The following is a 23,302-nucleotide window of genomic DNA, read 5'->3' as shown; positions in this document are numbered from 1 at the left end:
GCTAGGTGTGGGCAGGGCTTCTTGTGGGCTGGGCTTGTGACGCCTGGTCTGTCCTAGGCTGCTTTTCTGGGAACTGCCCCACCTGCCTTGATAATGTCTACTGCATCCAATGTCTGGGCTTACTTCCCGGCACCTGTGGATTTCATCTTTGCTTACCTGTAGCCTTCCTACTCTGCAGAAAGAGGTGGGCTATATACCTCCTCCTGTCAACTTCTCAGGGAGAAAAATAAACAAACTAAACAAGTAAACAGTTTGATCTGTAGAAAGAACCAAAAAAATGTAATGATAAAGCAAGCAGCTCTGCATGTTTTGAAATAGAGGCCTGGAGTGTGTTGTGTAGCAACAATAGTCATTAAATGCGAAGTTAGAGGTGGGTGGGGAACCTGGCCGCTGTACATGTGCTTAGCATGTATAAAGCTCCTATCCCACAAACCCCACCCCACCCGCAAATTATGGTAAAGTGGAAAAACTGAACACTTTACATCGCAGGAAGTCTTGGGGTTCCTTTGTACTTGGGCTAGACCCTGCCCTAGCCAGGCGCTCTTTAGCTGTGGAGGGGAAGGAGGTGGCAGCCGCGGCAGCTGCTGACCGGCTACTAGACTAAATTGGGCCCCAGCCAGCCTGGGTTGCAAAACAGGTTCTGTGCTCGTTTGAGAAAGACTGTGGCAGCCAGAGCCCCACCCAGCAGCTCTTCCCAGGGGTGGGGCCTCACCTACATGCCTCAGCATAAAAGGCTTGCAAGCCTAGCTCTCTGGGCCCTGGGCTTTGCAAGAGCCTGGTGTGATGGGTGGCCATGCTGGTAATGGTCCCTGTCCTGTAACTTCCTCTGCTTTCAAATGGAGCAGGCAGTGGCCTGGGAAAAAGTCTTCTGGGTCTGGGGCTGTTATGTAGACAGCCATGGAAGGGGGAGCGGACCTAGGCTGCACAGAGCCAGAACCTAATTTAATAGGGAACCTAGTTTAATAGGACAAGGTTGTTTGGCCTTTGTCTTCCCTTTTCCCAGGTTACCTTGGGGCTTAAGCTACATGTCAGCCCCACTTGGCCCCTCAGCCTGTGTCTTCTTACAGGGCACAAATTATACAATCAGCATATGTGGAGCCCAGCCAGAAGGCAGTGGGACAGGAGGAGAGTGCGGGACACCTGAGGAGGCTACTGATCTGCTGCCTTCCTGGCAGCTGTCCCCATGTACAGTGCTCTTCTGTGACCTGAGGCAGGGGGACGCTGGTGCTCATATCTAGGGATCCTGTTGCTGATAACTGTCACTGCTTTTTCCTCTGCAGGCTTCAGGACCTGGGTGCAGCATCATGACTGGGGAAGTGTAGTTGAGTTCAAGAGGCTCTCCAGACAAGGAAGGACCAGGGGACATTTCTTGGCTCCTGACTGAGGCCTCCTGCGTTGTCGTCTGTCCCCCTTCGGCCCTCACTGGCTACTGGACTGGGGCCAGGCTTCCAGCAGGACCTTCTCCCAAGGGATGGGCAGCCGCTGAAGGACCGCCTCGTTGCCAGGGCTTAGTTGGCCACACCATGAACCTCCAGGCCCAGCCCAAGGCTCAGAATAAGCGCAAGCGTTGCCCTTTTGGGGATCAGGAGCCAGTTGCCAAGGAACAGCCACCGCCCCTGCAGGCTCCACCACAGTCCCTCAGAGTGAAGGAGGAACAGTACGGGGCCCACGAAGGTCCTGCAGGGGTTGCCTCCACCACACAGCCTGTGGAGCTGGCCCCGCCTCCCAATAGCCTGGCTCTATTGAACAATGTGGTATATGGATCTGAGAGAACCACGGCAGCCATGTTGTCCCAGCAGGCCCAAGTAAGCTCAGTCAAGTGGCCCAACGCTGTGATGGCTCCAGGGCGGGGCCTGGAGCGAGGAGGGGGTGGAGGCATCAGTGACAGCGGCTGGCAGCAACAACCTGGCCAGCCCCCGCCCCACTCCACATGGAACCGCCTGTCTCTCTACAGTGGACCCAAAGGGAACCCTCATCCAGGTGTGGGCGTCCCTCCCTACTATAACCACCCTGAGGCACTGAAGGGGAGCAAACCTGGGGGTCCACAGCTGGACCACTATGGCAATGCCATGCAGCTGGAGGTAGGAAGGCCCCAAGCACCCTTGAACTCCTTTCATGCAGCCAAGAAACCCCCAAACCAGACACTGCCCTTGCAACCCTTCCAGCTGGCATTTGGCCACCAGGTGAATCGCCAGGTCTTCCGGCAGGGCCCCCAGCCCCCTAACCCCACGACCTCCTTCCCGCCTCAGAAGCAACCGCAGCAGCAGCAACAGCAGCAGCAACCGGCAGCCCTGCCCCAGATGCAGCTATTTGAGAATTTCTACCCCATGCATCAGCCGCCTTCGCAGCAGCCCCAGGACTTTGGCCTGGCACCGGGTGGGTCACTGGGACAGGCCCACTTGGCTCACCACGGCATGGCCCCTTATCCGTTTCCCCACAACCCAGACATGAACCCAGAACTGCGCAAGGCCCTCCTGCAGGACTCTGCCACACAGCCTGTGCTACCTCAGCCCCCGATGGCCTTCCCGCGTCGCTCTCGCCGTCTCTCCAAGGAGGGGATTCTGCCTTCCAACCCCCTCGATGGAGCTGGCACCCAGCCTGGGCAGGAGCCCACAGGCAGCCTGTTCCTTCACCACTGGCCTCTGCAGCAGCCACCGCCGGGCGCCCTGGGGCAGCCCCATCCTGAAGCCCTGGGGTTCCCGTTGGAACTGAGGGAGTCACAGCTGTTGGCTGACGGGGAGAGACTGGCACCCAATGGTCGGGAGCGGGAGGCACCTGCCATGGGTAACGAGGAGGTGGTGAGAGCGGGGGGCCTAGGAGACTGTGGACAGATGATACGAGGGGGCGTGATTCAGAGCACACGACGGAGACGCAGGGCGTCCCAGGAGGCGAATCTGCTGACCCTAGCCCAGAAGGCGGTAGAGCTGGCTTCACTTCAGGTGAGAAGGAGGGCTGCGTCTGGCGTGGGGAGGGGGTGGGTGGGAAATAACAAAGGATGTACTGCTTATGGGGCAGGGTTTTATTTTTTTGTTTGTTTTTCCCCCCAACTATTTAAAGGAAATGAAAAGTTCTTCATTCAGAAAACCCCTCCCTGAGGTACCCAGGCCTGCAGGGCTGCTGAGGTTTCTACCCACGGAGTTTGGTGGATAGGAAAGTTTTTGTTAGCTTCGTGTGGAACTTGAGGACAGGGAGTCAGGGAGCTTAGAGCCAGCATTTTAATATTCAAGAATGTGCTTCTGGTTACACAGAGATGGTGCATGCCAAAGTGCATTAGCAGTGGCCTAACATAGGTTTGTTTGTTTGTTTTTGCTTTGCTTTGTTTTGTTTTGGAGACAGGGTTTCTCTGTGTAGCCTTAGCTGTCCTGGACTCACTTTGTAGACCAGGCTGGCTTCAAACTCACAGTGATCCACCTGCCTCTGCCTCCCGAGTGCTGAGATTAATGGCATGCGCCATCTTTTAAAGTTTTTTTTTTTTTTTTTAGGTTTTTCAAGACAAGGTTTCTCTGTGTAACGATCCTGGCTGTCCTAGACTCGCTTTTGTAGGACAGGCTGGCCTCGAACTCACAGCGATCACCTGCCTCTGCCTCCTGAGTGCTGGGATTAAAGGCGTGCATCACCACGCCCGGCGTAAAGAAAAAGAAACAGAGGAAAACCAAACAGAATTTGAGCCCTTTTGTTAACCCTGGGATTTTAATTGTATTTTTATACGTGCTCAGAGGTAACTTCTCAAACCCAATAGCAAGTGTATGTCACCTGTCGCAGGTCTCAGTGAAGAAGCTGAGCCATGTAGTCAGGATAGATACTTCTACTCTCTTTCCTTAGTAGTTGCAGTCACTGTAGCCTCTGTGTCCAGGCTGACACACAGGAGGTACAGCATTTTAGATCTTCACTCCAGTCAGATACTCACGAGGAAGTAGCTGCAAAGACCTCCCTTCCTTTTGCCGCAGCGAGATGCTTTGTTACCACCACAATCCTATAGGCTAGATCAAACACATCTGAGGAGCCAGGCTTGGTGGCGCACGCCTTTAATCCCAGCACTTGGGTGGATCGCCACTGTGAGTTCAAGGCTAGCCTGATCTACAAAGCGAGTCCAGGACGGCCAGGATAACGTAGAGAAACCCAGTCTCGAAAAACAAACAAAACAGAACAAAACATCTGCAAGCCATCAGTAACCATCTGGAATCCACTGCCTCAGGCCGGGTGGCACAACCAGGCTCACGGGAGGCTGTGGAGAATATTTGAAACGCATAGGAAGAGGGGTGATCCAGGAAAGGCCAGGCTGTCAAAGACCGACCAGTGGGTGGTTGAGTTGCTAGACTGAGGGTTCATAGGCGTCCTAGATCAGGCAGGTGGACTCCTTTTCTGAACCTCACTGCCATTCCCTCAACCTCCCTCTTTATCCAGGATGCCAATGGCTCCGAGGAGAAGCGGAAAAGCGTGTTAGCCTCAACTACCAAGTGCGGGGTGGAGTTTTCTGAGCCTGCCTTAGCTGCCAAGCGAGCTCGGGAGGAGAGTGGGATGGTACCTCTCATCATCCCAGTGTCTGTTCCTGTGAGGACTGTGGGTCCAACTGAGGTGGCCCAAGGGGGAAGTGCCGACGAGGACGACAAGGCTCTCGAACAGTACCCCGCTGAGCACAAGCCGTCGGTCATCGTTACCCGCAGGCGGTCCACCCGAGTTCCCGGGACAGATGCTTCACCTCAGGTATGAGCGAGAGGCTGTTCACCAGCTCATCCAGTGCTGCAGTGCTTCTCCTTCTAAAGATACCACGGGAAGCAGTAGAATGCTTGACGTAATCCAGGGAGATACTATTTTCTGTCTTACTATGTAGTCCTGGCTGTCCTGGAACTCCTTATGTAGACCAGGCTGGCCTTGAACTCACAGAGATCCTCCTGCCTCTGCTTCCCCCAGTGCTGAGATTAAAGACATGTGTCACCATGCCCAGAGCAGTATAAAATTTAAGATAATTTGCCGTGGTGGCCCACGCAGCCTGGTCTACAAAGCAAATCCAGGACAGCCAAGGTTACACAGAGAAACCCTGTTTCGAAAAACCAGAAAAAAAAAGTTTAAAAATAGTTTTATATCTTATGTCTGTTTACCACATGCAAGCAGTACCCTTGGCATCTAGATGAGAGCGCCAGACTCCCTGGAATTGTAGTTTTGGGCAGTGTGAGCCACCAGGTGGGTACTGGAAATGGAACCCATGTCCTCTGGAAGAGCAGCCAGTGCTCTTAGCCACTGATCCCTTTAGTGAACTAAGACAGCAGTCACCCTGTCAGAGAGATACAATTTTTATTTTTCAAATCAAACTTGTACTAAGGTGCACAGAGGGTGACAGCCTCATACTTGAAATGGTGGTCGTTAGAGAGAGCCTAGGATGTGGGTCTCTTTTTGTTGCGGGCCAGGAGATTTTAATGGCCCCTAGTGAACGCCCTGAGCTAGCTTCTAGGATGTAAAAATGTTTGCCTGTTCTGCTCAGTTCTGAGCTGAGCACCTTGGAATCTCCCACTAAGATTGCCGCTGTATTTTTTTCTTCTACTTCTGTCATTGCTTCTGTATGCTTTGAGGTGATGTTTAGGTGTGTGCACATTTGGACCTGGATGAGACTTACTGTGAGGAGTTCCTTTTCATCTTTGGCATCTTTTGGTGTTCTGTGTTCCTTTGATTAGTGTTGGCAGCGCGGTGTCTTTCTATCCGTCCACTTTCATCTTCTCTCTATCCTTCAGGAATATTTTCAAGTAATGTATAATTGTGGCTTGCTGTTTTCTGCCTTAACAACCTTTGCCTTTTAATAAGAACGTCAGTACAATTTACGCTTTTCTTTTTGTTTGCTTATTAATAAAAAGTGTATGCATGGTCTACAGTATGTTGTATCTCCTGTTTACTGAAATTAGGTCTCCTTTGATGATCCTTGTCTTTGTAGTCCTCACTCCAGCTCCAGCCCTTGGCAACAGCCGTTCTCTTGTCTGCCTGAGCGTTCTACCTTCTCAGACTCCACTGATAGAATCTCTACTTTACGTAATTGCTGATATACCTAGGCTGAGCTCTATCACCTGCTGTTAGTGCTTGCTTACATCGTCCTGTCTTTGTTGCATTCTGTTGGTTTGTGTGTTGTGTTCCCCCCTCCTGTTTTCAATTCCCTGGGGTGTCACTCCTGTCTACTCTTTGTCAACGACATATTAGTTATATGCTTATTTCTCTGTCAGTGGTTATTTTAGTAGGATTTCTGCAGGGTGACTGCTGTCTTAGTTCACTAAAGGGTATCGTATGAGTAGCACCCTTTAGATGTGTAGAAGAGAGGCCAGCTGGGTATATACGGTGACCGCCTTATGGCACAGAGCTTAATTCCCTGGTAGAAGAGACCTCTAGAGACTTAACGTAACCTTGACTTATTGAAATCTAATGTAAAAGTCCTTTCACCACTTCCTGGATAGAACAAACTTCCTACAGGGTTTTATTTGGCTCCATTTTATGCCAATCCCTAACTTGAAGAATAATTGGCAAGTATTTTAATTTTTGTATATTTTAACATCAACAGAATATACATACATACACACCCACACATATATAATTATTGTCAGTTTATTCTAATTTTTTCATTTACATGTGCCTTCTTTTGTTAATTTTTCTCATATCTCCAGCTCCTGTCTTAGATAATGTTACATGTCACTTGAAGAACATAGCTTAGTGTTCTCCTTTGGTGTGAGTCTGATATTGATGAATTTTATTGATTTTTGATTTCTGGAAAGTATTTTGTTTGATGACTATGCTGAACAGGGGATCCTAGGTCTGTAGTGAATTTTGTTGTTGTTGTTGTTAGTATTTTAAAGACCTCATTTTCTTCAGACTTCCATTGCCCCTGCTGCACCAAGGACGCACTCTTTTATTTGTTTGCTTATTTTGTGTTCGAGACAGGGTTTCTCTGTGTAGGCTTGGCTGTCCTGGACTCACTTTGTAGACCAGGCTGGCCTCGAACTCACAGAGATCTGTCTGCTTAGGCCTCCTGAGTGCTGGGATTACAGACGCACGCTACCGTGTGCCCAGCTTTAGTGAATATTTTTATCTTGTTACTCTCAAGATTTGGGGTGTAGTTTGGTTGTTTTTGTCTTAGATTTTTGACAGGTTTGCTGCTTACCTTAGCGGGGACAGTGCTTCTGAGAAGCAGCAGCAGCATCTTCTTATTCTTATGGTTTGGAGGTTGAAAGTCCAAGATTAAATGGCTTCTAGTAAGGGGCCCTTTGGCTCCTTCACAATATGTTGATGGCATGACAGAGACAGACAGAAACACAGACATAAATGAAGCAGAGTAATCAAGGACCATGTTTGTTCTTTCCAACAGCTTGGTTTCATGAGGGTTAGCTCAGTTCTTTTTGTTTTGTTTTTGAGACTCACTTTGTAGACCAGGGTGGTCTTGAACTCACAAAGATCCGCCCACGTCTACCTCCCAGTGCTGGGATTAGAGATATGCACCCGGTCTGTTAACTCAGTTCTTAAGTAGCAGCAATGTCTTCCAAAGGCCACACCTGAGACTTGATTACCTCTCACTAGCTCTCATTCCTAACGTTCTACCATTCAGCATCCTGTGCTGGGAACCAGGACTCTGCACTGTGAGCCCTTGGAGAATATGCCACATCCAAATCATAGCATCAGATTATATGAGCAAGATGCCCGAATGTGAGCTGGGTGTGGTAGCACACACCTTTAATCCTAGAGGCAGAGGCCGGTCAGATCTTCTGAGCTCAGGCCATCCTGGCCTCAAGAAAAATAATGTCTGAAGGTGGCTTTGACTTTACAGTACTTTTCCTGCCTCTACTTTTTGTTGTTTTGTTGCTGGCTTCTATGCTTAGTTTTATTTACTTGTTTTTGTGTGAATGAATATTTTGCCTACATGTATATCTATGTACCACATATGGCCCTGGTGCTCATGGGGGCCAGAAGAGGGGGTTCCCTTGGGACTGGAATTACACTTAGTTGTGAGCCACCAGGTGGGTGCTGGGAATTGAACCTGGGTCCTCTGGAAGAGTGACCAGTTCTCTTAACTGCTGAGCTATCTCTACAGACCTTTATTATTGCCCCCCCCCTATTATTTTAGCACTAGATAGCCTAAAAATGGATAAATAACCCCAGCACTGCATGTTAGAGTTTATTATATGTGTGCACATGTGTACAGATGTGTGTGCTTGTGATATGTGCCCATGATGGGCAGAGAATGATATGACATGTCTTTCTTAATTATGTCCCCAGTCCCTTACTGCACCTGGAGCTTGGTGCTTCAGCTAGACTGGCTGGCTAAGCAGGCCCCAGGGGTCCTCTTGTCTCCTCTTCCCAAGCCTTGGGGTTACAGATGTTTGCCACCACATCTGGCTTTTTTTTTTTGTTAATGTGGGTTCTGAGAATCCAAACTCAGGTCAAGCACTTTGCCTGCCAAGCCATCTCTCCAGCCCTCCCATACTTACTTTTTCAGTTAACACCTTCCCACTTTGGACATCATTTTAAAGCCTTCTGTAACATCTTTCCACCTTCTAGAATTCTTCTTCATATTACCATTTTTATTTGCCAGATCAGAAGCCACGACTTCATTGTTAAAACTTAACTGAAAAGCCAGCACGGGTGCCTGCCTGCCTGCCTGCCTGTCTGTCTTCCCGTGTCCCTCCAATTCTCATCTTCCCATTTATCTTGACCTCTGAAGGGCCCTCAGGCCAAGAGCCCGAAACTCCCGAGTCATTTTTACTTAATCAGAAGCAGATGAGGCGATTTGAGCGCTATTCCCTATAAGGGCAAGCCTGTGCGCCACTCACCGCTCTTCTGAGCCACAGGTTTAATTCTGGTAGTTTTGGCGTTGTTAAACTCTGCCTGGCCCTTAACCCCCCACCCCGCACCCCCCAGTTGCTTCTTGCAGTGACAGGACTCACCTGCTGGCATACGGCAGCTCAGACGCTGGGCTCCACTGTTTGACCCCACGCCCACCCCAGGTCTTGGGTCTTTGATTCTTTGCCAAGCTATTTGTTCCGATATCTTCAGGAATGTCTTTTCCATTCAGCTCAGATTTCCTGTTTATTTGGTGGAGAGCCGGCCTGCATGCTTGTTCTCTGTAGTAGGAAAGAGGCAGGGCCTTCAAGACCATCGTGAGGTAATTAATTCAGGCATATCGGCTCTCCGGGGTCTTGCTTTGTGTGGTTGGGGGGGGGTGGAGTCTTGAGAGTGGGTAGGAAGGAGCCTGATGAGCTACTACGTAGTCATACCTCCATTTCATAGCCAAGGAACTGGGTCCAGAAACATCTGGAGACTGTGTCAGGCCGCTCTTCATCACTATAACCAAACATCCGAGGCAGGCTAACGTAAGGAAGAGTTTGAGTTAGGCTTTGTTGGTCTAGAGGTACAAAGTCCAGGAGCCTTTTCTGGTGATGTCATCCTGCAGGCAGAGTTCCAAGCTAATTGCAGCACGTCACAGGGGGGTAGGGATAGGGAGCACCTGGGTCTGTCTGCGTCTCTGGTCTCCTGGCTGCATTCTTCTGAGGCCACCCAGGATTCAACAGTGGTGGCTTCGCTCTGATGACCTTATCTAAGCCTAATCAATCACCTCTGTGCCTCTAAATACCATCCGGATTTCAGTTTTGCCTTCTGTTGACATCAGGCTGTGAGGTTAAACCCCTGCACGAGCTTGTGCTGGGGGTTCAAATGACAGTCAACTTTAGCACTGGGTACAGCTTAGCGGTAGGGCACTCGCCTAAACACTCGCAGGTCCCCGGGTCTGTCCCCATCTCCACCCCTGCAAACCTTAGCACTGACCTAAGGCCGTGGGGCAGACCTGACCTTGGAGTGCCCCTTCTGAGTCCCTACCTCTGAGGGGTTTTGCTACACCAAGATTGCTGTGAAATACTGCAGGATAGCCCAAGGTTGGCTGTTTCTGGGTTCTTTGTGGCTGGGGAAGTTTATGTTTTGTTATTTGTATATTTAGTGTGTTTCTTTGTATTACAGGCATTTCCAATCATGCATAAAAACATAAGGGTTGGCTGGGCGTGGTGGAGCAAGCCTTTAATCCCAGCACTTGGGAGGCAGAGGCAGGCCGATCGCTGTGAGTTCGAGGCCAGCCTGGTCTACTAAGTGAGTCCAGGACAGCCAAGGCTAACACAGAGAGACCCTGTCTCGAAAAACAAAACAAAAAAAGCCATAAGGGTCTATTGGGTGAAAGCTGTCCTTACCCAGTTCTCACAGTTATGTAAAAATACAGACCGTTTTATGTTGTCCCTTCATGACCCTGAATTATTCTTACTTTGTTTGTTTGTTTCAAAATACAGTTTCTCTGTGCAGTCCTGGGTGTCGTCTACAGACCAGGCCTGCCTCTGCCTCCCTAAAAGCTGGGGCTAAAGGCATGTGTGACCACCAACCAGCTCCGACCCTTAATTATTCTGAGGCACATTTCACATATTGTATCATTTCATCCATAAATATTTCTGGCTTGCACCAGAATGCATACATATGATCTGTTTGCTTTCGTTCCTTCCTTCCCCCTCTCCCTCCCTGTCTCCCTTCTTTTTCTTTTTAAAAGTCTCAATAGCTTATCACACGTTAAAAGTAAAAAACACTCAAAACAATGTAAATCTCTGACCTATAAGTAGTGAGAGCTGGTTTTATGTGGACTGTCTGGCACAGTCAGAAGGCACTTAGTTCCTGTTCCAGTTAGTTTCTGTGCTGTGATAGACACCAAGACCAACAGCAACTTGAGTAGGAAAGAGTTTATTTCATCTCACAGTTGACAGTCCAACATGAAGGGGAGTCAGCACAGGAAGTCAAGGCAGGAGGCTGGAGCTGAACAGGCCATGGATTGCTGCTGCTACTTACTGGTCTGCTCATCATGACGCACTTAGCCTTTTTCTTTTTTGGTTTTTTTCAAGACAGGGTCCTTCTGGGTAGGCTTGGCTGTTCTGGACTCACCTTGTAGACCAGGCTGGTCTCGAACTCACAGAGATCCACCTGCCTCTTCCTCCCCAAGTGCTGGGATTACAGGTGTGCACCACCATGCCCGGCTTCAGCCTGCTTTCTTAATAAGAACCCAGGATCACCTGCCCAAGGGTGGGATTGCCCACAGTGGCTTGGGCCCTCCCACATCAGACTTGTCCTCAGGCCAATCTAATGGAGGCATTTCCTCAGCTGAGATTCCCTCTCCGTAGATAAGTTTTGTTTATGTTAAGTTGACAAAACCAACCAACCAGCTGCATTCCCTCCCTTCCCCCCACTCCAATGTGTAGTCACACTGTTCCCTTAAAGGCAGAGGAATGAATGTTCTCAGTTCACCCCAGTGAGTAGAAGGGAAACAAGAACAGACAGGAAGGCCTCAGAAGGAGGGGTCCCCCTTGGCTGGGATGTGTAGTAGGAGCAGGATCCCCGAATGGAGAGAGCCCGTGGCTCCCACAGTCAAAACGACTGACCTTTGCTTACTGTGTGCCTGGAGGTGCCGTAGCTGATGCTTCCCCCTTCAAGATGGTTGGCATGGACTAAGCAAAGGCCGTTTCTTGTTGTCCCTGCTCTCTATTCTGTATTGGAGCCCATAAGGTATACCATGTAGAAAAAGTATGAGCTAGGAAGGCCAGCCTCTGACAACACAGGTGAGCTAGCCTCTGCCGGCAGATCTGATACTCAGAGTTAACACTCATTCGCAGCTTAGGTTTGGCACACAGTGCTGGCTTCTATCTGTGCAGAATCTGGACTTTAAGTAGTAATAACAGATATTACTACAGGAGCTGAGCCAGCCTCGGTCTGTTTCCCTGTCCTGGCTGAGGATCTGAATGTCAAACCAGAGAGGGAAGTGCCGTGGGGTTGGAGGCTTCGCTCAGTGGCAGAGTGCTTGCCTAGCATACACAACAAAGCCCCAGATTCAATTTCCACCACCACAAAAACAAATATGCTTATTAATTTCCACATGCTAGCTGATTTAATCTTCATAGCAACGAGGTCTGATAGGCATTTCCTATTATATCCCCCACATTAAAGGTGAAGATGCTCAGCAGCTAAGAGCCCTTGCTGTTCTTCCACAGTCCTGAGTTTGGTCCCTGGCAGTACTGAGGCAGCTCCTAACCACCTGTCACTCCAGCTCCAGGGCCCCTGTTCTCTCTCATGCACTCCTTGGGTGTACACACACACAGACAGACAGACAGACATAGACAGACACAGACACACAGACACCAGACACCCAAACACATGTGTACACATAAGTGAAAACAAATTCAGTTTTATTTAGTTTCTTGGTTTTTCCAAGACAGGGTTTCTCTGTGTAGCTTTGGCTGTCCTGGAACTCACTTTGTACACCAGGCTGGCCTTGAACTCAGAGATCCACCTGCCTCTGCCTCCCCAAGTGCTGGGATTAAAGGCATGCACCACCACCGCCCGGCTTAGAAGTGTCATTTTAAATGGCCAGCAAGATCGATCGATCCTGTCCAAGCAGTTGAACACCGTGGCCTTCCGGCTTGACCTCTGCCCCATTGCATACTTCACAGCATTGATTCAGAACTCAGATTTAGAACTAGGTCCCGACAGGATTGAGTCCTTTCTTTTAAAAGTAGAGCAAGTGGCTTCCAAGTCCTAAATACTTACTCTGGCCTCTGCAGGACGTTTGCCTGGGGGAGACAAAGAGTGGGGCTTTGGGGCCTTCTCATCTCTCAGGATGCCTGGGCTGGTACAGCAGGCAGATAGTTCCAGAGACGACGCTGGCAAACTCCGGTCAAGACGACAGGTTTCTAGGGCGCAAGAGTCTGAGCCTCTTTGCTGTCTTTCCTTCTCCAGGCTGAAGACCTGAATGTCAAGTTGGAGGGTGAGCCTTCCATGAGGAAACCAAAGCAGCGGCCGCGGCCGGAGCCCCTCATCATCCCTACCAAGGCGGGCACCTTCATCGCGCCTCCTGTCTACGCCAACATCACCCCCTACCAGAGCCACCTGCGCTCTCCCGTCCGCCTTGCTGACCACCCCTCTGAGCGGAGCTTTGAGCTGCCCCCCTACACACCACCCCCCATTCTCAGCCCGGTTCGAGAAGGCTCCGGCCTCTACTTCAATGCCATTATCTCAACCAGCAGCATCCCAGCCCCTCCTCCTATCACGCCAAAGAGTGCCCATCGGACCCTGCTCCACTCGAGTGAGTGACCGCGGTGGCTGTGGTGGTTGGGTTAGAGGGGCTGGAGGCTGGAGGATGGTTGCTGCCATCACCCCTGAGCGGGTGGGAGGAAGGCACGGTCCTCCTGCTTGGATTCTGATCCGGGTTCTGTCGTTTACGATCACGCCCCCTATGCAAGTCCAACTGCTCAGACTTCTAGTTGCTTCAATATTCAGCAGGGATTGGCCTATCGTGCTTGGCCGACGATGCAATTGCTGGTATTCAGCTGATCGGCAAATAGCAGTTTCCTGCGGTTCAGCCTAATGGCTGCCTTCCGCCTCTGGATTGTGGTCGGGGATCGACTACCTTAGCATTGCTCATAGTAAGTAAACAGGCCCTGGTCTCCTGGGCCTGCTGAGCAGTCTTCTTGGTGAAGAACAGGCCTGGGTGCTGTGAGGCTTAAAAAAACTCCCATTTCACAAAGGGGTTCTTTTCCATTGGAAAGTGGGATCACCTGAACCTTACAGCAGCTGTCTTGCCCTGGTGCCTTCTTCACCCAGTTAACCTCTGACCCCAGATCTCTCCATGGTGAAGTTCTCTAGTGCCTCCTGGTGTCTGTGGGTGGAAATTGCCCTATGCTGGCAAGCAGTAGGTTTTGCTTCCCTGGGAAGTTTCTCTCCCTGGCCCGGTTTGTGCTGAAGTCACTGAGAGGGCAGAATGACAGTCAAGAAGATGTCAGCCTGCTCAGCAAGTGTTTACTGAGCACTGGGTGTGAGGCTGGGTCCTGTGCAGGCTCCAAGAATGTATGGGAGAGACACCATCCTCTGGTCTAAAAGTGTAGTGCAGGATCGCCAGGGGCCTGACAAGAAAGCTTGGGAGAAACAAAAGCAGAGGTTCCTAGCAGTGGTGAGGCCAGAGCCCGGTGAATGAGGCTGACACTAAGTTGCTAGCCTGCATAGATAAGGAAAGAATCCGGAGAGGGTGGAGACCGAGCTGATCTGGGAACTGCAGAGCGGGAGGGAGTGGTGGGCAGGGCCCAGCAGCCGTGCACTGGGGCTGAGCAGGGAAGGAGGGCCATGAGGTTAGTGGGCCTCTACGGTCGAGAGTCTGGGCCCTGGGTGGTGGTGGGGGGGCACAGACTCAGGGGAACGGCCTTGAACAGCTGAGGGTTTCGGGTTTTGTCTCAGTGCTACAGGGGGGAGGACAACAGAGGTTTTGTGTGTTGTTTTGAGTAAGGGAGTGTCTTGACTCAGTCAGACCTTGAGTTTAAGTTTGTCAGAGGAAAGCGAGGGGGAAAAAAATAAAAATCTGGGTCAGGTGTGATGGTGCACGCCTTTAATCCCAGCACTGGGGAGGCAGAGGCAGTTGGATCTCTGTGAGTTCCAGGCTGGCCTGGTCTACTGAGTGAGTCCAGGACAGCCAAGGCTCTGTTAAATGGAGAAACCCTATCTTAAAAAAAAAAAAAAAATACAGAGAGGAAATGAAAAGATTATTAGAGAGACCCTTTACCGCCTCCCTGGCACGCCTCGCTTCACCCTCTTTGCGAGAATAAAACAAAGTAAAGCATAGTTCTGTTCCTCAGCGTGTGTGCAGAGTGTGAGCGCCTGGAAGCAGGAGCTGGCCTTCGGTGGTCACACTGGCGAGAACAGCTAATGGTCACGGAGTGCCAGTCTCTCATTTAGTTCAGAATTCTCATCACCCTAGGAGACAGAAATAAATAACCCCTTTTTGGAGATGTGAAAACTGAGGCACCACATGTTTAAGGAAGGGCCTGAGTTGCTCAGTCATCAGGTAGCAGAGCAAGGACAAAGGGTACCCGAGTTCTGCGTGTGCTCAGTGAGTCACCACTGTGACTCCTTGGCGTGCAGGACAGCAGTCTAGGACGGGGAGTGTTTTCCTGAAGGGACGCAGGGGCCATTTACCAATATGCTCTTTGTCCATAGATAGTTCTGAAGTCACCCCACCCGTCCTCTCTGTGATGGGGGAGGCCACCCCTGTGAGCATCGAACCGTAAGTGCAGCCCTGCCCCAGGCCCATGGCGTGGGGGTGGCCAGGTGGGCCTAATGGGTTGCAGATGAGCTTTGGGAGCAAGAGGAGGGTTCTGTGGGGCCTGCATAGAGCCAAGCAGTCTCTTTTGGCCTCTGTAGTCTGTCCTGGGCGCTACCGTCTTCTGCTAGCTCTTGTGTGGAAGTTGCAGAAAGGAAAGAGAAGGACCACGTTGGCTTGAATTTGTCACAGGGGAGAGCTGGGGGAGGAGGGTCCAAGAGTCTGTCCATATTTGTCAAATGTGGAGTAGCTTTCCCCCTCTTTAGCCTCCAGGTGCCAGGCTGTCCTCACTGTCCCTAACAGCCAGATACCCTACACCCACCTATGGCCTTGGTGCATTCAGCATCTGCCAACTGCACCATTTTCTTCCCATCCTAGGGAGAAAGTCAGGTCCTCTGTCCCCACAAGGTGAGGCCTCACTCCCTGCCCTTCCACCCCTGCAGACGGATCAACGTCGGGACCCGGTTCCAAGCAGAAATTCCCGCGATGAGAGACCGTGCCCTGGCAGCTACAGATCCCCATAAGGCTGACTTAGTGTGGCAGCCGTGGGAACATCTTGAGAGCAGCTGGGAGAAGCAGAGGCAAGGTAAGGAGAGCTCTCCAGTGAGCGGGGCCTAATGGGCTGGCGGGCAGGTGGGCGGGCTGGGTCCTGCGAGGTCCAGCTCTGAGCATCATGCCTGTTGTTCTCCCAATGTTTCTGGCGAATCCAGTGGATAACCTGCTAACAGCTGCCTGTTCAAGCATTTTCCCTGGTGCTGGCACCAACCAGGAACTGGCCCTGCACTACCTGCATGAGTCCAGGGGGGACATCCTGGTAAGAAAGCCTTGTTAATTCTAGGGGGTCCCTTAGGAAAGCAGCAACGGGTCTCTCCCTGTCTGCTGCCAGAACCAGGCTTGGTGGTATAAAATTTTATTGATTTATATTTTCTCTTTTGTTTATATATATTATATATTACATATCATTTATATTTTTAAAAAAGTTTTAATATTTTGGCTTTTCAAGACAAAGTTTCTCTGTGTAGCCTTGGCTGTCCTGGAACTCACTCTGTAGACCAGGCTGGCCTCGAACTCACAGAGATCCATCTGCCTCTGCCTCCCAAGTGCTGGGATTAAAGGCATGAGCCACCACTGCCTGGCTTGCATATGTTTTAATGGGTGTTTGTTTCTTCCTTCCTTTTTTTTTTTTAAACCCACCTCACAATTATGACTGTCTACCTTGTCTTGGCCTCCTGAGTATGGGAATGGCGCAGAATGGTGACTTGAGGCAGCTACAAGGTGTCTTGACTGAAGAAGAGGCCATTGGGTTTGGCTTAAAGGAACTCTAGTCTCAAACTATGGCTGATTCTAGATCAGTAGACCACCCGCACCCCCACCACCCCCAACATGCTCTTCAGCAGGAGAGCATTCTCCGTCCGTACCACTTGTTTTGATGCTTGCGGTTCCCTTAAAGCATCCTTGTAATGGCCTTACGGCCTGACTCCTCAGCAGCCCACCTTTCTGTGCCCCCTGTCTGTCAGCAGTTAGGCCAGGCAAGAGTGAGTGCTTCCTCTGCCCAGACGCTTGAGGCGGCCCTCTGCGTGTTGCCCAGGCCTGGGCTACTTCATCGTTCACTGTGACTGTTCCCGGCATCCTCACTGCCTTTTCTTCCCCTCCAGGAAACGCTGAATAAGCTGCTACTGAAGAAGCCGCTGCGGCCCCACAATCACCCACTGGCGACTTATCACTACACAGGTGGGCCTGACTGGGGTGCTCATGTGGCCCAGAGCCTCAAGGGTGTCCAGCATTGATGGGGCCCTACTCAGTCCTGAGTGACAGCCCTGGATGAGAGTTGGGACAGGGAGAGAGAGTCAGCCAACAGTCAGAGCAAGGAATCTAGTAGCAAGGCCAGGTAGCTCTCTTGGGGCTCCTCATGCCCTTGAGGGGGGAAGCCTGAAGTGGGTAGGAAATCCAGGCCAAAAAAAAAAAGCCCAATTCTGGTGCAAAGGTCAGAAACCTAGGGAATGCAATCAAAACTGGAACCTGGACGTTTAGCCTTGTCTTATCCTAGACGCTGTACTATGAGAGGGACATTGGCGCAGTTATGCAATCCCAGCTACTATTGCTGCTGAGCCTGTATTAGGGCCACCATTTGTCTGTACCAGGCAGAGCCCCAAAAGGTTTTCCTGCCTTAAAGCAAGTAGTCTTTCTTGGGCCTGGAAAGAAAGGCAGCTTGTAACGTTCATTCCCATGTGACGAGCAAGCGGGGTGAGGGTTCAGGAAGCTGCTAGTGAGTGACCAAAGCAGATGGTCAGAGTCCAGTAGGTCAGAGTCATCTGCACAGTGCAGGTGTGCATCCCTGCCTGACTCACGGCCTGGCTCCCTCTTTGCCCCCCAGGCTCTGACCAGTGGAAGATGGTTGAGAGGAAGCTGTTTAACAAGGGCATTGCCATCTACAAGAAAGATTTCTTCCTGGTGCAGAAGCTGGTGAGTAGGGGCAAGGGAGGAGGGGTCCAGTGGCCACCCATCAAGTGGCCAGGTAGCAGGGAATGGATAGCCCAGACCACACTCAATGGTCAAATAGATCTGCGAAGTGGGAGAGCTACTTGTGCGGGTTAGAGAGGGCCGTGGGGGTAGGTGATCCTGTGGGTCTAGCATCTTCACACAGGAAGAAACCAGGCAGGTAGGGTGGCAAGCCTAGGGCCTTCTGCTTCCTCTTTGGGTTTTCCAAAGCTTTCTTTTTAACAGTTTTTCCTGAATCCTCCCAGACAAGACACTGTGACATCTCTCCTTCTTGCCTGGCACTGCTCCCTGGAGAGGAATGAAACCGTTCCCCTGGTTGGTACAGGGAGTTTGTGCTGCTGCGCCAGCTCTGGATGTGGAAGATGCCAGATAATTTTTTACTTTAGTTTGAAGTGTTGTTCAGATGGGGGCTGGAGAGATGGCTTAACGGTTAAAAGCACTGGCTACTCTTCCAGAGGACCCAGGTTTAATTCCCAGCACCCATGTGGTAGCTTACAACTGTTTCCAGAGGACCTGACACCCTCACACAAACAGACATGCAGGCAAAACACCAATGCACATGAAATAAAAATACATGAATTTTTTTTAAAGGAAAAAAAACCCTCAAATGTAGAGAAAGAGAAGAGCAATCCTACGAACACCCGTTGATTAATGCCTTGCTGAGATTTTACAGTTTTACCATTTGTCCCATTAGACACACCCACAACATAGACACAGCGATCTCTTCTTCCTCCCTCTGTCAGCTAATCATTGAAAGTAAGCTACAGCTGGGGCTGGAGGTATAGGTCTGTAATTGAAGCTACTTGGGAGAGTGAAGCAGGAGGATTGCAAGTTCAAAACCAGCCTGGGCTACTGGAGTGAGTTCAAGGCCAGCCTAGATAACTCAGACCCTGTCCCAAATTTAAAGAAGGGGGTAGTATCGTAAGCACTGGTTAGCAGTAGAGCACTTGCCTGGCATGTGCAAGGCCACGTGTTCAATCCTAGTGCAGGGGCATGGGGATTATTTTCAAATAAAACTTCCCTAAACATCGGCAGGCAATTGAGAGGCCTGTGGAGATGATCTGGAGGTTCAGGCATCACATTGCTTACCTGATGAGTCCCTTTCCCCTGGGGAGTCGGGGCGGAGCCTTGTGAACTTCAGAGGAAGCTTGTGAGGGATATGAGCAGTACAGATGCTGACCCAGCCAAGGCTCCCGAGCCCCTTGCTGCCCCTATTGGTGCAGTGCAGCCTCTTGTATTGGGACTCTTATAGGTCACAGCCCGCTCATATTTGTCCACAGTCAGATATCCCAGAAATTCTGGTCCTTCGGTGTTATCCGTTGACATGGTGCGGTCAGACATTGAGAGATGGGGTTTTGGATCTAGCTTTTTGGCCTAAGGCTCAAGAGTGGGCATGCAGAGATGAGAAAGGTGAGCCACATCGGGCCCCTTCTGACTCCGTTTTGGCCTTCATTCAGATCCAGACCAAGACCGTGGCCCAGTGTGTGGAGTTCTACTACACCTACAAGAAACAGGTGAAGATCGGCCGCAATGGGACACTCACCTTCGGCGACGTGGATGCGGGCAACGAGAAGTCAGCCCAAGAGGACGTTGAAGTGGACATTAAGGTGAGTCCTTTCCCAACCTCTGCTGCCTCACACTTGGTAGCACCTGGGGCCAGGACTTAACTCTCCTGGAGTTTTCAGGACAGAGGGTAGGCAGAGGACAGCAGGTCCCTGAGAGCCCCAGGAACTGGTGACGCAGGCTCTGGACCTTTGAGTTCTCCCCAGGGATCACAGTGATGCACTGAGGTAGAGCATTGGCGACCTCCTCAGAGCAGACAGCTAACGCTGCTTCTGAGCTCTAGCCCTTCTTGCACCACCTTTGTGATTTCCGCTTTGCCTGCGCCTTAACACACGCCTCTGTTGCTATTTCTGTCTGTCATGGTCCACACAACCTTTATTATTAATATATTTTTTTGAGTCAACTCATTTTTGTTTTCTCAAAAGGGAAGCTTTATATTACAATCATAAATTGTTTCCCAGAAATAGAAGGGGCTGAGAAAAGTAAGTGCACACGGAAACCAAACACTGTTACCAGATGCCAGCTGGATGCCTCCGTTGCCTGCCAGGAGGACTCTGAGACACGGCCGCCTTCTTTTTCAAACAGATTATCAGGTCTAGGAAAGCAGAAGAGGCACATTAGCACAAACCCTGACTGTGTCCTTGAAAGATGCAGGGGTTTAATCCTGTGCCTATGAATCCTCTTGGCGTTGTCTCTAGGTTACACGGCCATACCTGGTGGCATGCTACTTTGAAACCACGGAGTAGTTTGGTGTCCGTATTGCAGATGGGAAGTAGAGTTTCAGATACAGAAAGTGTCACAGATAGTTAAGCTGGAGTTCAGAGCTCCTGCCTGACACAAGAGGTCCCTCTGCCCAAAGGGCGCTCAGAAGACTCTGGGCATCTATCCAGGAGGCCAGGTGGTTTGTGGGTCCTGGCATACTTCCTCCATACCCCTGGCTCAGTCTCACCCTGAGGGCACCCAGGGTCAAGACTATCCTATTTCCGGGCCAACTACCATGGGAGGCCTGTGACTTACGGTAGAGGCCCAGTACTAGGGCCAAGATAGGGCCGCAGGACCGGCAGGTGCTCTGGAGCCTCGGCAGGATCGGAGTCTGCACTCTGGAGTGACTGGGCTCATCCTTTGTCCCCCATAGACTTCTCAGAAGTTCCCAAGGGTGCTGCCTCCCCGAAGAGAGTCCCCAAGCGAAGAGAGGCTGGAGCCCAAGAGGGAAGCAAAAGAGCCCAGGAAGGAGGAGGAGGAGGAAGTGCCAGAAGCCCAGGAGAAGGTAGAGCAGGAAGAGGGCCGAGAGCGCAGCCGGCGGGCCGCTGCTGTCAAGGCTACACAGACACTACAGGCCAATGAGGCGGTAAGTGACCTCCATCTTCACTTCCCCAGGTCAGGAAGGCTGAGCTAGGCCTGGGGGTGTGGGTGGGAGGACGCAAGACCTTGGTGATCCTCGTGGTTAGCTCAGGAAGTGGGCCAGGTGTCTTATGCTCTTGTTTGGGCCTCAACCCTGTGTGGGAAAGCCTATTATGAATCTCATCTTACAGCTAAGCAAAGTGAGGTTGAACATTATGTAGCTTGCAGACAGCCTGATTCGGTCTGCAATTTATTTTTCCACTGTAAATACACAGAGATAAACAACATATATGTTATATGTAATATGTATGTATATATGCTCACATATATAATGTATATATGTAAATATACATGTGTACACACATACATAATATATATGTTATGTGTGTGTGTGTATATATATATTTCTTTCTTTCTTTCTTTCTTTCTTTCTTTCTTTCTTTCTTTCTTTCTTTCTTTCTTTCTTTCTGGGTCTGAGGTGAAGAGGTCAAAGGCCTTGTGAAAACCCAGTAGATGTGTGCAACATGGGGGAAGCATTTATAAGCTGTAGCTCAGTCCCAGCTTCCCTAGTGCATTGCCCGGCAAGAGTGTCTGAAATAGAGCTGAGACTATGAGAACACCAATAATGGCCCCTTATGCTCTCTGCTGAGTGCTTTGTGTTCGTCACCTCATGAATTCTTCAAAATAACCACACAAAGTCCTAACGCCCACTCAGAAGATGGGAGAAATCAGGTCCAGAGGTGCCACTTGACTTGGCTAACGGTACACCCCAGGTCTTTGTGTTGTGTCCCGCTCACAGGCTGAGCAAGGGACTTTACTGAGACTCCTCTGTCCGTAGGGTTTTCCCAGGAACGTGTTTGTCCACTTTGACCTGTCAGCCAGGCATAGCTGCTTGCGTCCTCTGAGCTTGCTGTTCTCCTGTCAAGAGCTGTGTGCCTAGTTCTGCTGTCTTTGTGAACCCTTTGAGGGTGACCCAGGCCACATTTATCACTTCTTTGCCTGGGGCCAAAGCAGTAGCCTCCTTGGGTTGCCCACATGGGGCCTTTGCTCTCTGACACCTGTTCTTTCTCTTGTCCCCCCCCCCCCCCCACTGGCACTCCCTCAGCATGACCATCACATCTGTCCCTTTCATCATACTAGGAGCTTTCTGGAGACGGGGCTCCTGTCTCCCTACCACTTGGCACATCGCATGAACACATCTCTTTCTGGCATGGAGACATGATTGGGCTAAATGTCACAAAACATGAGCACAGAGTCATAAGTGTTAGTGCCTGTAACTGCCAGCGTGTGGCATAGAACTACTGTGCCAGCCACTGAGAGCCAGCCCAAGCTTCAGTGACCTCCCGGAGGCAACCAAAGGGTCCTGCCAGTGGAAGGACCTGGGGGGAGGGGGGGACTAGGTGACCATGTGGCAGGAATGTATGACTGTCTCCTGATAGATGTCAGAATTCTGAATGCACACTTGCCTCTAAAACACACTCTCTTTGTCGTCGTCTCCAGGCCAATGATGTCCTCATTCTCCGGAGCCAGGAACCCAATGCCCCAGGGTCTGTAGGTGCTCAGACCTCAGAGAAGCCAAGGGAGGGGCCGGGGAAGTCGAGAAGGGCGCTGCCCTTCACAGAGAAGAAGAAGAAAACCGAGACATTTATCAAAACCCAAAACCAGGAGAACACTTTCCCGTGTAAAAAGTGCGGCAGGTAAGAAGTCCCTGCCATGTCTCCTCAGGGACCTATTAATGTTGGGACAGGGACCTGGAAGCAAGCTCTGGGTGTTAAGAACTGCAGGGGCGGGACACCGTGGTGGACTTGTTTTTTGATTGGCTCAGTGGGTTTCCAGGGTGATGACATCACAGGGGCAGGCTGGTTTGAAGGGGCGGGAGGGGGTGGAGCGGCAGCATCCCAAGTGGGAGGGGTAAGGATCCCCGGAAGGAAGGTTTGGGGTTTGAGGGAGTGAAGGGTGCCACACCCCAGGCCCTGGGTGGCTGTCTCTCACCTGATGACACCCTCCTGCTGCTGCTGCTGCTGCTGCAGGGTGTTTTACAAGGTGAAGAGCCGCAGCGCCCACATGAAGAGTCACGCGGAGCAGGAGAAGAAGGCTGCGGCGCTGAGGCTGAAGGAGAAGGAGGCTGCAGCAGCCGCCGCGGCTCACCAGCAGGCGCTGAGGGAAGAGAGCAGCGAAGGCGAGAAGGGCTGAGGCTCTACCGGATCCTCTCGCCCTGCAACCTGCACCCGGGAGCCTCTAGAGGGAGCCAGGATAGAGGGTCACGCGGACTTTTGCTCTGCAAAACAGAATCCGATAACGAAAAGTAAACAGGCTCTTTTATTTACAAAGGCCAAGGACAGTGTTAAGGGCTGCAGGATGCAGTTCTCTCAGTATCTGGTCTGTCCAGGGTTCTCTTTTCCTGGAGCCTTGAGAGGCCTGGCTCCTTGGGAAGGGGGACGGGCTCTGCAGCTGCTGCCGCTGATCTCTGCTGTCGCCTGTCTTTTGCATCTCTGCCTCTTTTATCCCAGGTCCCTGGTAGGCCACCACGGCAAGCCAAGCACAAGCTCACCCCGTGGCAGCATTATTTCTCCTTCCCCCAGAGGACCTGGAAGGTTGTGTACACTTTGCCCTCAGCGCCCTCCCCCCTCCCCCCAAAAGGGACTCCTTAGAGAATGGTGGCCTTAGCCCCTGTGCTGTCCCTGTGCAACCGTGCCCGGGCATGGAGCTGCTCCAGTGATTCCGTCTTAAGGACATCACTTCCTTCCTTAGGAGTATCCTGGAGAGCCG

General features: G+C 51.1%; 1 protein-coding gene across 1 annotated transcript; it reads left to right on the top strand.

Annotated features, from left to right (window-relative positions):
- Window positions 1–1,366: 1,366 nt before the first annotated feature.
- On the top strand, window positions 1,367–23,243 carry Mideas (mitotic deacetylase associated SANT domain protein). Its single transcript, XM_051149079.1, has 12 exons — window positions 1,367–2,939; window positions 4,405–4,704; window positions 12,781–13,126; window positions 15,028–15,094; window positions 15,574–15,716; window positions 15,841–15,944; window positions 16,786–16,861; window positions 17,505–17,593; window positions 19,087–19,236; window positions 20,328–20,540; window positions 22,034–22,230; window positions 22,564–23,243. Exons 1-12 carry the CDS (start codon window positions 1,524–1,526, stop codon window positions 22,724–22,726), a joined length of 3,264 nt encoding a protein of 1,087 aa, XP_051005036.1. The 5' UTR covers window positions 1,367–1,523; the 3' UTR covers window positions 22,727–23,243.
- Window positions 23,244–23,302: the final 59 nt, after the last annotated feature.

Source organism: Acomys russatus, chromosome 1 (genome assembly GCF_903995435.1).
Source record: "Acomys russatus chromosome 1, mAcoRus1.1, whole genome shotgun sequence".
Lineage (NCBI taxonomy): Eukaryota > Metazoa > Chordata > Mammalia > Rodentia > Muridae > Acomys > Acomys russatus.
Note: the sequence above shows the minus strand (reverse complement) of the source record. Positions and strands in the feature narration are given on the sequence as shown.